Source organism: Chionomys nivalis, chromosome 7, assembly GCF_950005125.1.
Source record: "Chionomys nivalis chromosome 7, mChiNiv1.1, whole genome shotgun sequence".
Lineage (NCBI taxonomy): Eukaryota > Metazoa > Chordata > Mammalia > Rodentia > Cricetidae > Chionomys > Chionomys nivalis.
The window spans coordinates 32,700,746-32,716,238 of record NC_080092.1 but is presented as its reverse complement, the minus strand read 5'-3'; the positions used below and the strand labels follow the sequence as shown (position 1 = coordinate 32,716,238).

Sequence of the window (15,493 nt, the reverse complement as noted above, 5' to 3'; positions counted from 1 at the left end):
GGCATGGAGGAAGATGCCAAGTCAAGAAGACAACGGCCCTGTCCTATCAGAAGCCACAAGGTTGGGAGATCCATACCTTGCCTGCCTTGGAAAAGCACCCCAAAGTCCCCACAAAGGCTTCCCATGAGTGTGTTTGGAGGCCAGGTTGGAATTCTGGGCCAGCAGGATAGACAACTGTATACTGGCAGAAACCCCCAGGCTGAGACCGCCCACCCCCAGCTCATAACTGCAACATCACTCACTTGGGGAACAGTGTGTTAAGACATTTTATCTCAATTTCTGCTCCTTTACTGATAAAAATGGGATCTAGGAAACTGGAATTCAGAGGATATTGCCTTCTCATGAAATCCATCTTAATCCTCAAGCAAGCATTACATTAAGCAGAGAACCGCCAGGGGCGTTCCCAATCATAGGCACATGGGAGGGTGCGCCGAGCCACTGCTTAACATCACTGAAGTTTCTAGACAGTGAGACTGGAAATGAGATTCTGAAATCACTGTTTCCTGGCAGCATAGCTGTGTACCTACAAACCTGAGGGAATCCACAGAGATCAGTTAGAATTAATGCATCAAACCGCTTGATGAAAGATAATTACATAAAAAGCAACAACCAAGGGGAAAAATTCAATTCGCAAGGGTGGAAAAAAAACAAAAATCCTTGAAATAACCCCGACTTTAAAAAAATATTGGATGAACTATATGCAAAAATGTATGATGCTTCACTGAGCAACATGGAGACAGAATTCCATGAACTGAAGAAAAGACACACTGTGTTCCCAGTAAATATGACGGATTATGTCAATTCCTCCTTTAATTAGTTTTTAAGTTTAATTTAATGTCAATCAAATTCACAAGGGATTGTTGAACCTGACAAAACAATTCTAAAATTCACTGGAAAGAATAAACAGATGTGACCAGCCAAGACTAAGAACCCAACCACATGTTCCTGAACAGCACCAAACAATTGGCTTCATGGCTGTGTGTGTGCATGTGTGTGTGTGCGTGTGTGTGTGTGTGTGTGCGTGCGCGCGTGCGTGTGTGTGCAGGCATGTGCGCACATGCCAGTGCACATGCATGTAGAGGCCAGAAGCCAGTGTCAAGCATCATCTTCAATATTTTTTTTTTGAAACAGTGTCTCCCAGTGAACCTGGAGCTCACCAATTTAGTTATTCTGACTATCCAGTAAGCCCCAAGGATCCTCCTGGCTCTGGGCCCGGCATGTCTCTCTGAGTCTGGCTTTTTACCTGGCCTTTCAAACTCATATCCTCATCATGGCAAGCATTTTGCTGACTGCGCTTCCTCTACTAGGCCCCCACATTTTCAAAGGGAAAAGGAAAATATACAAATGAAATTAATTCCTAGAATAGATTTTGTTTAATCTAGTATATCCAAAGATTATTATCTGAAATGATCATCCATACTTTAGGTCTATCTATGAGGAACGGACTATCACTCAACGGTAGAGCATTTGCCTGGCACACACAAAGCCCTGAATTCAACTCTCAACACCTACACACGCACACACACACACACAGTAAAAATCTGTGAGCTATTTTCCTTTTGTGGGGGTAGAAGAAGTGCTAAGTCTTGGAAACCCAGTCTGTATTGTATTTTACATGAAGAATGCCTCTCAGTGCAGACCAATGACATTTCAAATGTTCAGAAACCTCGTGTGGCCTATGGCTACTGTACCAGACAGTGCAGCATTCAAGCACTAACACCTTAGATATTTGAAACTCTAATAATGAACACTGCTTAGTATTGTTACAAGAACAGATGGCCAGGAAAAAAAATGAACTTCATTTGTGATATTGTTTATCTGGAGGTTTTCTTTATAACCAACTGGTGTGTGTGGTGAAAATGTATTTAAAAAAAAATACACAAAAAGTCTGGGAAGATGATGCCATTGGTAACGTGCTTGCCACACAAGCAGGAGGACCGAGTTTGGATCCCTAGTTCCTATGTTTAGAAGCCAGGTGAAGTAGCACACACCTGTGAGCCCAGCATTGGGAAAGAGGAAATGAGGAGATACATCCCTGGGGCTCTCTGGCCAACCAGTGCAGCTGCATCCATGAGTGACAAGTTCCAGGTTATGGGAGAGACCCTGTCTCCAAAATTAAGATGGACAGATACTGAGGAAGAGACCTGACACCAGTCTCTGCCCCTCACATGCACACACACCAACATATACACATACGATATGTGTCACATGCCATGCAATGCCGTTTTATTAGGTGACAGACCACATACACAACAGTGGTCCCATAGATTATACAGCCTCGTGGAGTCTTAGCCAGCTTAGCATATGATATTTGCACAACAAAATCACCTGATGATCCCATTCTTGGAGTAGATCCTTACCCTCCAATGGTACAAACTATCTACAAATGCCATGTATTCCCAGCTCCTTTTATTCTGCCTCCACAAGCTCTGTGCCAATCATGCTGGCTACTACCAAGACCTAAACAAACTTGCATAGAACATCAGTACACCTATTTTCCCTATGATCTGCTTTCAAAATAGAAGTACCCAAGTTCAAAGACGAATCCTTGAATGTCCTGTTCATGGAGCTGTTTAGAGATGGCCCCTCTAGTGGAAACAGTCTAGACCCTGCTGCTGCCCTGCGTGTCCTCTGTGCAAAAACTATGTGTCAATTCTCAGGACATTGGCATCACTAATTGCTTCTCCATCATCACCATAATGCCCATCACGACCATCGTTATCATGTCCCCCATCATCTCCATCCCCATCACTACCATAATCCCTATCACTACCACCAGTATCATTATCACTGTCAGACCCATCCCCATGGTTACCATCATTATCATCACCCCATAACCCCAACAGCTCCATAGGCTCCATCTCTGTCAGCCCATAGCTTCCACCATTATTGTCATCATCCCCAGCCCCATATCTCCATCACCACCATCACCATCATCACTACCATCATTTTCACCATCACCATCACCATTATTACCACTGTCGTCATCATTACCATCCCCATCATCATTACAACCATCCTCGTCATCACCAAAATCAAATCACATTTGTAGAACCATAAGACACGTTTTTAAGGCACATTTTTTACATGTACAACCTCCAAAGTCATCACAAAACCAGTGGATCACAATAGAGGCTAACATTGTTTAGCACAGGCCAACTTAGATTTGACATTACCGCCCCTTTGTCTGGGTACCTGTGGGGTTAACACTTTTCGGTGCTGAGACCTCGTGCCACTCACAATGTCTTCAGAAAGTCACACGCTGTGTTGGCGAAAAGGATGCATGTCAAAAGGTGCAGTGTCAGCATAGTACATATCCCCGTCGTCGGCAAGGTGAATACTGATGGTCACAGCACCACCTATGCTTTCTCTGAGAGAAGATGCTCAGAAGTGGATGCAGCCAGACTACACTCGCTCACCATGACTCATGCCAAAAGGCTCAAGGCAGAATTGCTCCATTCACCAACCGCATCACTAGGAACTGCGAGAACCCACGGGAAGAGAATGACTAAGGCGCCACATTGCAGCTAGGTGTAGTGGCAGACTCAAGTCATCCCAGTGCCGGAGAGACGGGAGCGGTGCAGTGGGTTTGAGACTTGCCTGACATGCACGGCATGTTCTAGTCCCGATAGCACTACATAGAGACTCAGAGAAATGAACATCAAGCCCTGAACCTTGAGCCAGGGCCACTTGACTGCAGTGCATCCGCCTTCCAACACCCAGAGAGGTGGGTATTGGGGTCCCGTGTTGCAATGTGACCAACTAAATTTAGCAGTGTGGTAGCCTCTGCCAGCCTCCACGGTTTCAGTGAGCACTGCTGATCCTGTAGCTACACACTAAGCCCATATACTTCCAGGTTAGCTAGCAAACTGCCTAGGATGGGGGATCAGAGCAGGCAGAAGCTGCCTGGACTCTTGGCAGTGCAGTACCCATGATCCTGAATGCTGGAGTTTCCTTTGCCAGCAAGTAAAAGCCGTGTGCCCCACTTACCCACCCTGAAGTCAATGTAATTGAAATTCATGGATGAGCCCGAGGAGCCGGCTCCAGGCTCAGTAATAACTTCTCCATATTAATGGCAGCACGGCAGAATCAGTGGACAGCTGACATTTAATATAAAACATATGCAGCGGGGTGAGAGGTCCCTACCTGGGCCTGCTCGTTCCACAGCATCTTCCAGTGGAGGAGGGCTGGTATAAGGTAACACTGAAATGCAAGGTGCTATCTCCACCCCACCTGAGGACCTACTCCAGCAGGAAATCTCTACTAAGAGCACACACATGCATATACACGCATGCACCCATATGCACATGCACTTGAATGCACACGTGTACACACACACATATCCACACAAAGACTTACATGCAAGCACACATCTGTGTGTGCATGCCCCTACATGCAAAACATGCATGCATACATACATACATACATACATACATACATAGCCTCCAGGGCTGGGTACTCCAGGGCTCATATACACACCGTCTCTATGGCAAGATGCATATACACCTGCATACTCAGGGACCCCCAGGGCTTCCCTGCCACAGAAGAAGCTAAGGAGAAGGAAGGGTGCACCTGTCCTCCCACATAAACCCAGGTTTCCAGAAGGAACCCCACATATACTCATCCCTGTGGTTCTCAGAGTCCAGAGTGAGGTGCTCTATGCCACGGTTCAGGCCACTACGAAGCGGCATCAGCCTCAGGGCTGGGCCAGGCCCTCGCATGTCTGGAAGACTCAAAACAGATGAGTTCCCGGCAGTTGGGTCATTTGTACCACTCACAGCAGGCCTGAGTGGAGACCTAACCTTTTCCACTCCTCATCACTCATCAGTGGCTAAGGACACGGGGGATGGGGACGGCTGTGGGCAGGAGGTACCTTCTGAATGGACAGCAGAGGCCTTCAGCCACCAGCACCTGGAATAATCCTGAACAAAGAGTAGTAGGCAGGGCCCAGCAAGGAGCGTGACCTAGGACGGCCTGAGGGACCAGTTCCCCTGGGCTCAGGCTCACAGTGACTGACCTCAGTGGCCTTTATGAAGAGTCACGCTGGTCCCACTATGGCCCTCTTTAAAGAACTCAAACAGGGAGAAGCCAGCAGAACTGAGTTCTTCCCTGAGCCCATGTACCTTCCCCATAGCTTCCTAGGAGGTACTTCCTTTCTTTGTTTGACTTGATTTAAACCAGAAGGTATGAAATCAGATTTGCAGGTCCAGAAAGCCATTCAAAACTATGCACGTACACCAATGCTTTCCAAGGAGCTCCCACCACTCAGAGGCTCTACTCCTGAAGGTAGAACACACCTAAGTGGGAGCATTGGGGACTCAGGGTCTCTGGGGAAAGGGTCACGCCTTTCCCTGCCTGGGGCTTCCAGATGCCACTTCCTGGACATGTCACTTCCCAGCTCCCAGCTGACCTCACCCAGTCTAGAACTGAACACAGCCAGGAACACTCATACTTCAAGTGGCCAAGAAGTGCCAAATGTGACATGTGTGTGCCCAGGGTAGCTCCCAGGACAAAGGGCCATTCAGCTAAAGCCCGCAGAGCAAAGCATGTAAATAAAGAGGTGGTGAGGATGGCCTCAGAGAGGGTCCAGCCTGTGCAAAGGTCCTAAATACCCAGTGATGGAGGATCAATGAGCCCAGAATGGCAACACAGTGCCGGATGTGGCCAAAATTCACTCAGGCCAAGTCTCGGAGGGCAGGGCCTTGACCATCAGGCCTGTGGGTTAGGACTGCTTTGTTTTGTTTTGCTTTGTTTTGAGAGCAACACGAAGCAAATGAATGGCAAAGTTTGATGTGTGGTTTGTAAACACTGCTCTGGCCGCTGGGTGGAGGAAGGGATGCTGGAGGAAGGAAGGCAGCTTGCCATCAGCTGTGGAGCACTGGCCCGCCATGACGGACTGGGATGAGATTTGGAAGTCTCCAGCAATCTTATGATCCCTGCCTGGGTGGGAGGTGTGGAGAAGAGAAGGGAGAGCAGCGTTCACGGGCAGCACAGCTCCTAAGTCTTCTAGAGACTTCCATCTCGTCACCCTCTACCACAGCAGGAGACACATGCTAGTCCCCATCACAGTGGTTGGTGGAGAGATGAGCCTGGAACTGCTGGTGGATCCCTTATGAAGGGTGAGAGGGGAGCAGCCTTCTAAAATAAACACCAAGAGTAGAGGAGCTGAGAGACTGAACAACCCGAGGCCCTGGATCCAGCCAAGCCTGAAGCCAATACTCCTCAGAGCCTTCAGATAACTAGACACATACTATCTCTTGTTCATTCTGTCCAGTGTAAGCTGGTTTCCGTTATTTAAGCTCAATAAGTCTTAGGCAAGGTGACAGGCTAGGGAAGAAGCAGAAGTCACCCTAGGGGATCTAGTTAGATCACTCACAGGAGGAGCCAAGCAGGAGCCTCTACTGTGACCTGAGGAATCCAGAAACTAGGGTGAGTCTTTGGATCCCCGTTATGGGCTCACTGCTGTCCAAGCAGTGCCAAGACAGGGTGGAAAGAAAGAGCACAGCCCCTCCCCCACATGACGAGCAGTCCTTGACCCCAACTCACTGATGTGGGAGTGATTTCTTTCTAATCTGTTGCTTTCATTGGTTAATTAATAAAGAAACTGCCTAGGCCCATTTGATAGGCCAACCCTTAGGTGGGTGGAGTAAACAGAACAGAATGCTGGGAGAAAGAAGCCGAGTCAGGAAGTCGCCATGATTCTCCCACTCCAGACAGACGCAGGTTAAGATCTTCCCTGGTAAGCCAGCTCGTGGTGCTACACAGATTATTAGAAATGGGTTAATCAAAGATGTGAGAGCTAGCCAGTAAGAGGCTAGAGCTAATGGGCCAAGCAGTGTTTAAAAGAATACAATTTGTGTGTAATTATTTTGGGGCATAAGTTAGCCATGCAGGAGCCGGGCGCGGTGGGAAGTGGCCTGCCGCTCCTCATCTACTACAACTCACAGTGTTAGAAGCTCCCCCACCCGAGCATCTGAGTTGACAGAGCCCAGCATGTAACCTTGGTCCTTGGGGCAAATCACTTTTCTTTGTAGCTTTTAGGAATCCCAAAGGTCTGGTCAGGATAGCAGCCCAACAGAAAACCCCAAGAAAAGATGGTCACCCCCTAAAAAAAACAGAGACTTCCTTATTGTCACAAACCCTAATGAGCTCCTAGGAAAGGATGGACACCTCCTTCCTCAAGGCCCAAAACTAAGTCAGGCTAGTCTAGAAGGCTCTGGAGGTCAGAGCCTTCCCCTAGCCAGCCAGCAGGATGTTATCAGTGGTCCTGCCTATATCAGGCTACAGAAGTCCCCCAGGACTTCCTGAATGGACAGAGGCATAGGAAGAGCCATTTCTATCCTCCTAGAGACCCCACTGTGCTCACTCACGAGTGAGGAGTCAAGACACCCACCCATGAGGTGCTCCAGTTCAGAGCAGACCCCCAGACAGTCAATTCGTCCCTCTGCCCTCTCAAATGGACAATGGGCAATGCTGCTGACTCAGAGGTTCTGTGAAATAAAATAGGAAAGATTAGAAATGTTTTTTTAAATGCAGTTCTGTTATTGCTGTGATTAATTGTTATTTTGTTAGCATGCAATCATAAAGAAAAATAAAATGGAGTAAGGGTGACCTGGAGTCAGACAGATACAGGTTTTGATACTGGCTTCCAAGATCTCAGAGTCTCCTCTCTCTCTCTCTCTCTCTCTCTCTCTCTCTCTCTCGGCTCTTGGGGACTTGGTTTGTTCATCTGTAGACAGGAGATAATGGGACATACCGCATAGGCAGTGATAGCAGATACTTTGCAGGTAGACTTGTGCATAGTAGGATTGCAAGCCACCATCATTACTTTTCATATCTGCAGGCTTCTTTTTACATTGAGTATGTAAAACTGGTGTGAATTAGCTTGCCTGCTGTGTAACCCAAGAAACAATAGAAAATTCTTTCATAGCCATGTGATATATATTCCCCAGGAGTTTTGTTTCCCCCTCATTCACTGTGAAAGGCAACATTTTACACCACCAACCTCCCTCCACCCCTCCCCCCAGCAAATAATGATGAGCTGCTTCTGGCCAGTGACGAGCAGAAAAGCTCCCAGTGTATCTGCAGGCAAGTGTGTGGTACATCTCATGACACGAGCCTTCACGGGGCACATCTGCGTCTTTACCAAACTCCAGTAGAATCCGACTCTTGGCTGGCTCAGGGTCCTCATTTCTGGCCAGAACAATCTCAAGTGGCTTCGGGGAACGGTGCTGCTTGCTCCCAGTTCTATGGGAATCTGCAAACCCCATATCCCAGCTCCATCAAGATCATCCTACCTGAGACCAGTCAGAGTTCATCCACAAAAGGAAATAGCCCAGTGCTGGTGGAGACCCTTGATTCACAACAGGGAGACTCCAACTGACAACAAAGCCAGCCACAGGAAGCATATGGACAAGGGAGCAGAGGTTCTAATGGGCTATGCCTGAAGATTTGTCACCATGTGAGCTAATAAGTTCCCCTTTCTGTTTAAACTGACTCGAATTCTGTCACTTGTGACTAAGAGGCTAATAGATGTGGTGGATTCAATTAGAGTCCCCTGTACTAACTGGATTAGGAGAGCAATGTCCACAGTCATCAGTTACTGCTGCCTTCCTCCTGTAAGCGGAAAAGCATGCCCATGTGTCTTTAGCAACAGGCAAGCAGATACACAAATATGTCTTTCAGGGCTGCAGCGATAGGGCCACTTGCCCTGCTGTCACCAGCACTTTCTGTCTACACCACAGTTCTGCACACACATGCTTGGGTGCTAATTGCATTCTCCAAAGAAAGGGAGGTTCCAGGCTGCATCTTCTAGTATACTGGATGAAACAGCTGGTGAGGCTCCTTTACTATAGAACTTTGCAGATTCTTTCTCTCTCTCTTTCTCTCTCCCTCTCTCTCTTCTCTCCTCTCTCCCCTAGGGTGAATCTCTAATGTTTCCCGGTATGACTTGTCCTCTTAACCCTACTTGTACAGAACAACTCGAGGCACAGACCTGCAGAGCATTCGTGGAGAAATGGGACTCCAGATCCTTGATTGTCAAATGGTCCAAAGGCGAACGACATGGGCCAGGGAGTTTACCATAAATGCAGACTCCTTGGAGCCACCCTGGGTGTGTTGAAGTAGAATCCAGATTTAGTAAGACTTCAGCGGAGTTGCCTTCCCAGTACAGCCTGACTCACCTGCTTTACGTATCTAGGTAGCTATCGAGGAAGAGTGATGGAGCCTCGTGGAGAAGGGCGTGGGCCGGATGGATTAAATATCCACTCACAGTCCATTGAAGCTTGGCAGGGCACAATCTGTCCCTTTTATGACATCTCAGTAGTTTCATGCCCACACCCTCAGAATTGGGAGCACTGAGGCAAAAGAGGCCATACAGTGAGGCTAGACCCTCACCATCACTGGCTGTGTAGCTAGGACAAGTTACTCAACCCCTTAACCCCTCAGCGTGTCATATGTAAGCCAGCTACCAGGCTGTCTCCTCTCCAGAGTCACAGTGACAATGAGAGACATTAGGTGGGAAGGCCCAGGTCCTTAGTGAGTGAGCCCATCATGGAAGCTCAGAGGGCCTTAAAGGGTTAAGGAATTCTTTGGTAGAAAATCCAGTACAGGTATGTACAGGAAAAGAAGGGAAAGGGGAAGAGAGAGGAGAACAAAGAAGACAGGAAAGGAAGGAAGACAAAAAAAGAGGAGAAGAAAGAAAAGGAAACCTAACAATGCTGGCCCACCATGTCAAGGTTGTTACTGACTCACTGGAAGCCACTCAGGCTTCAGCGACGACCTCTGCCGGTGGATGCCCCATTCCTGTAACACCTCAGCACGCTTGCCCTTCCCAGGTCAGTTCACCCGGAACCTTCAAAATTACGTCTCTCCACCTGTTTGCCAAGCTGCACTTTCTCCAGCTCTCTGAGACCCCATCAAACAGCACCCGAGTGCCCTTTCGCCCACACAGGCATGGAACCCGCCCCATCTCTGACTGGCCGAAAGGATAAACAGGGTCAAAGGTGTTCCCTGAACAAATGAATTGGGGAGATGAACGAATGATACAGAGTCACCGCCCAGTGCTCTAGTTGGGAATTAATTAGCCCAGAGGGGAGCCCTGCCAACCCCACCACCTTGTCCCAAGTCCCCAGCAATGGTCTCCTTTCACATTCAGGAAACTCACTAGCATCCTTAAAAGGTGATTTGCCTGTAGGGCTGGGACTGACAACAGAGAATAGGAAAAAAGTTGCCCTAAATTAACCTGACTCCTCCAAGGACACGTAAGCGTCACTTGCGATGTGCTCAGGCTCTAAGTAAATCCCACCAAAGGCAGTGATTCCTCTGAAGCAACAAGTGCTGTTTCCTGTGTGTCCATAAAAAGAACTCCAGTGGTCGTAGAGCTGGGGTGTAATTGCCGGCTCTGCAGATGGCAGGGCCAACCTGGGCTCCCTGAGGACGGGCATTCCTCAGGGCTGGCAGGGCTGGAAGCATGGCCACTTGCCCAGAGCTGGAGTACCCTGAACAGCAATTAGAGCAGAACCCATGGTGGGCGGCTTCAGATGTCTGGCCAGCACAGCCAGCCTGACCACTGTACATTCAATCCAAAATAGAAAACTGCCATAGGTTCTGCTGTGCCAGGCCCCTGGGTGGCAGGACAGTACCATCAATGTCAGCCTCTGCCCTGAGCCATTGATCCAAGCTTCCTCCAAGAATCCCTGTGTGGCAACCATGGTCCCAGGGGACACCCAGTGGCAAGTGAGCTTCCCAGCACTCTGGTAACACTGGATGCCCCAGATAGCTCTGAAAGGGACCATTATCTGTCCATCAGGCGCTGCCCCCCAAAGTCAAACAGCCCACGGGCACTAGGACCTTCATTGCCACATGAAGCTCCCCGTGGCTCAAATCAGAGGGAGAAAGCTGATTTCAAATAGCCAACAATACTTCAACAGGAAGCCATGGCATAAAAATCACTGGTGCCTGGTCAGCCAAGGAAGAGAGGGAGAGAGGGCTAACTGGGCATTTCCGCATCACCACCTGCTCCCCCAGACTGTCATGTGCATACACAGAAGCAAAGAAACTACCAGCACCCATGCCCACCACAAGCTCAGCAACACACGTGCTCAAAAGTCACTCTGGCACACATTTGTGAAGCCCACAGATACCTCTGTGCCCGAGTGAAAACACACATTCACATGTTCACACAGGTATGCACACAGGTACCCAGAAAGAAGCATGCATACATTCCAAAACACACACACACACACACACAAAGAGCCACATGGCAACTTATGCTTATATGCAAAAAGCAGACGGGTGCAGAATGGCACTGGGGCTGGAGGTTGGGTTCATATAAACCGCCCCCTCTGACCAATCAAAATATCTTGCCTTCCCGCCAACCCCTGCAGCAAAGCGCCTGTCTTTCTAAGCACAGGGGAGGAGATGGTCCTCAGCTCGTGCTATGTCGCCCTCTCAGGGGACTTTCTAGTAATGGATTTCCAGAGCCCAGGCAAGGGACAGAACAGAAGGGAGCACTAGTAGAGATTCTAGTAGAGAGTACTCACCAGCCCATCACAGTTACTGAGCGCCACTGAGGAGGCTTTGGCTAAGCCGGCCACGTCTCCAACGTAGAGACAGGTACCAAGCAGGGGCTCCACCCGGGTGTCACCCGTCTCACTCTGCCACTCCACGGTGGCCCCCGGAGCCACGAGGCGAGCGTTGGGCCGCAGCCGCAGGTGCAGGTCTCGGCCGAAGACCGTGAGGTTGTAGAAGAGGCGGCCTCCAGGGTCCTGCACGTCGCCTCCGGGCAAGCCTGAGGTTTGGACCGGGGCGGCTCTGCGGGCTCGTACCCCCGCCCCAGCCGTCTCCGAAGACACCACGTGGGACACCAAGCGGCCCTGGGCGTCAGTGCGCACCGGCACCGCCAGGATGCGCTCGGCTCCGTGCCCTGGGGGCCCGCCTGCAACAGAAAGGGGCGTTAGACTAGGGGTAGACCTTGGAGCTTCAGAGCCTGGCCGCGGAAACCGGCGCCCCAGCCCTTGCCTCAATTGCAAAGAAGGGACATTCCACCAGGAAACCTCCAGGAAGGGGCGTTGACAGGACCACCACTCCGGAACCACGTCGCCTGTGGGTCGTCCCCCTTAGAGGACCATGCCAGTTAAAGAGCTGCCCCAGTCGGATTCCCAGTTGAGGCTCCACGGGCACCTCGCAGTTACCCTAAAGGTCGACCCCAACAGAGTGCCCTCGCTCCTTAATTATACCGTCCTTGGCAGGACATGAGGCTTCTCAGGAATCATTCCACGTTGATCCCCTGCTCATGCACCTCGATCCTTCAGCGGTCCCCGCTGCCCAAGTGTCCTCACCGTTGGCCTCCGGAGCAACCAAGACTCGGCTAGCCCTCGCACGGGCGGCCTGTCCTCGGTCCAGTTCCCGGTCAGCCCACTGCCAGCCCCCTCTCCCCAAGAGCCTAGGCCCCAGGAGGGGCGGAGCAGGGTACCACCGATCTCCGGGGAACCCCTCCAGGGCACCCCAAGCAATGCTCAGGGCCCGCAGGCGGCGCGCTCCACACCGGCTCCTCCCGAGCGTCCCCGGGCGCCGCCTCGCCCTGGCTCCCCCGGACCCGCTGGTGCTGGTTCTGCGCTCTCCGCTGCGGGGTTTTCCCGTCCCCCCAGCACCACACTCTGCATCCCGGGAGCGGCGAGTGCTCCGAGGCTCCCTGCATCCCAAGGCACCAGGGGTGCGCCCCCTGCGCGACTGCCCGGGCCCCGAAGTTGGCCAACTTGGCCCCAGGCGCGGCGCGCAGAGTTTGCCCAAGTCGCCTCAGACGATGCTTGAGGAGGGGGCGGCTGGGCGCGCGGGGCGGGGTCGGGTGGCCAGAGGTACATGGGGCGTGGGGACGCGACTGGCACCTACCTGGGGGCTCGGTAGCGGCGGCGAGCCGGACGCTCGCGGGTGGCGGCGGCAGCAGCAGGAGCGGCGGCGGCGGCAGCAGCAGCAGCAGCAGCAGAGCGGGGCAGAGCAGGCGGTGAGCGGCTCCCGCCGGCGGATCCATGGTAGCCCGACCGCAGCCGGTGCCCCGCACTCGCAGCCGGCGCGAAAGTTCCCCGCGCGCTGCCCAGTCCACATCTGGGGGCAGCTGGAGCCGCCCGCAGCTGCAGCACCGCAGGGCGCGGGGCGGAGGAGGCGAGGCGCAGGAGAGGGCGGGGAGCGCGGAGGGAAGGCGGGGAGAGCGAAGGAGCGAGCTAGCTAGCGGGCGAGGGAGGCGGGAGGAGGAGGCGAAGGCGAGCGAGGGGGAGGGCGGGGACGGCGGGCGCCTCAGCCTGCCGTGACCCGGCGCTTCTTGGCGCGGCCGCCGCCCGCTCCCCTCCTTGCTTCCCGACTCGTCGCGAGGTAGAGACACCCGAGGCGACGGCAAGTAAGAGCTGGAGGCCGGCCAAGGGGAGCCCTCTGCTCGTCCCGAGTCACCTCGAAGGAGTGGCACCCCACCTGGAGAGCCCTCTAGAGTACGGGTCCCACCCAGCACGCTACCTTAGGACTCCGGGGCCGCCTCACCCTCTTTCTGTGCTTTGTAGCTGAATGAAACACAGGAATAGAAAGAGGGTCTGGGCGGACACTGAGCCTGGTCCCTAGCCCAGATGGAGGCCCCGGAGGCAGATAGGTACTTACCCCAGGGAGCACACCCCAGGCTACCTCAAAGTTCAACTTTTGCCCTCACTAAAAGACAAGGTTCCTTCAGCCCCCAACTTCTCTCTGTCTCTCTCCCTCTGGGTCCCTCTGGGTCCCTCCTGGTCCCTCCACTCTCTCCATTGCTACCTCTGGCTCAGTCTTTTCCTGCCAAACTTGGTTCCTTTCTTAGAACATAGCTTAGTTCCTGCCCTCACCTGCCTCGGTGGGCCTCCTGCCATGGTCTTCCCTTGTCCCCACCAGAAATGGTCCTGGACACTTCCGCCTCTCCAAGGGAGCATACAAGGGCAGGCAAACATCCCTGCCGGCTTGCTATGAGTTCTAGATGCCAACAGGAATCCACACTATCTAGCAGGGTCCTGGTCCCCCCATTTCCTGGAGTCATTGTCCTGCCAAGCCTGTTGTCCCTGGACTTCGTCAGGCCCCCTTCTATTGGAGCATCTATTCAATGTTATGTCCAGTTTTCTCTTTGCTCTCCCAGAGTGGACACCTGTCCCTTGGATCTTTCACTCATTCTGCTCCAGGCCTAGGCGTCAGGGCCTTGGGCAGAAGACCCTAGGAACAGGAACACCCAGTCTTATGGGGAAATACCTGATTTGTACTCTAACCATGACTTTATGTCCTTGGTTTTGTCCATCATTCTTGGGACCTGGGTGTGAGGGCACTGGGCATTGCAGCCTGACAATCGTGTCCACTAGGAAGATTCCCTGTCTCCCGAGGACACCTGAGGCTGGACTAGCCTTCAGATGTAGTAGATTCTTGCTGTCAGCACTGAAAAACGATGAGATTAATGGGGGCTGCAGCTTATGTGTATATACTTTCAGCACTAGGAAGGTCGAGACAGGAGGATTGCCATGACTTTGAGGCCAGCCCGGTCTACAGAGTGAGATCTCTTAAAACAGACAAACCTCAAAAGAAAATGGGATAGAAAGATTAAATTGTGGCATTTCAGTTTTTAGAATTATGTTTCTAACTTTTCTGAAGGAATTGGGAGGTGTGGCTGCGTTTGGGCCCACATTCCTACTTAGCCACAGTTATTAAATGGACTAATTTGCTGAAGGTCCCCTCCTCACACATATACACCAAAGTCATGATTCGTGTGATCACTGATGACCCAGCTTATTCCAAACTTGGAGCTGGAATCCCAGTGTGACAGAAAGGGGTGATTCTAGAGTGGAGTACCCTAGAAGGCTGAGTGACAAGCAGCGTAGGTTGAATCTGGAAGATGAGGGGACCAGGCAGGTCGGGGTTTGCTAGGCAGGCTGGGATTGGGCTAGGCTAGCTGTCTTGCTGGAAACTGCATGTTCCTGTGATTTCCTCAGGCAAGGTAAAGGAAACTCATTCAGTAGCTTCACCTATGCAGGGGTCTCATCCCCTCCCCCTCATCTCTGGACCACATGGGTGGTCAGTATTAGCTTTATTTTTTTCTACCACCTACCACTTTCTACTGTTTCCTTATGTAGTGGCTTTATATTTTACGTTAAAAATTGAAGGACACTTTAAAACACCTCCACACAGGAGAAGCCTACATCTCTCCATTTCACCGCAAATCAAACATCACTGTCCCCCAGATAAATAAAATGGCTGCCTACCTAAAGGGGAGGCTGAAGCTGAGAAGCAGATGTTGAAATGGACTCCTAAGCAGAGGCAGAGGAAATCCTTCCCTCGCCCAACGGGATCATCTGTAGCCTTCACAGAGAAATCCTGCAAGATGCTATGGGTGAATCAGGCATCAGGCATGCAAACTTCAATTTTAAACCCTTTGATGGAGAACAAGGGTTATTGACATGAACCAACTACTTATCCTCTGCATGTGTGTGTGTGTGTGTTC

At 51.4% G+C, this 15,493-nt stretch overlaps 1 protein-coding gene across 1 annotated transcript in view; it reads right to left on the bottom strand.

The window, feature by feature from the left end:
• The window catches only part of Adamts2 (ADAM metallopeptidase with thrombospondin type 1 motif 2), a 198,748-nt gene extending 185,574 nt beyond the window's left edge, over positions 1-13,174 (bottom strand). The window contains exons 1-2 of the mRNA XM_057774650.1: positions 12,892-13,174; positions 11,544-11,938 (exon numbers count right to left, since the gene is read on the bottom strand). Of these exons, the coding sequence (XP_057630633.1) occupies positions 11,544-11,938; positions 12,892-13,030 (534 nt within the window). The 5' untranslated portion in view covers positions 13,031-13,174. The remainder of the gene's footprint in view (positions 1-11,543; positions 11,939-12,891) is intronic.
• Between the last annotated feature and the right edge of the window lie 2,319 nt (positions 13,175-15,493).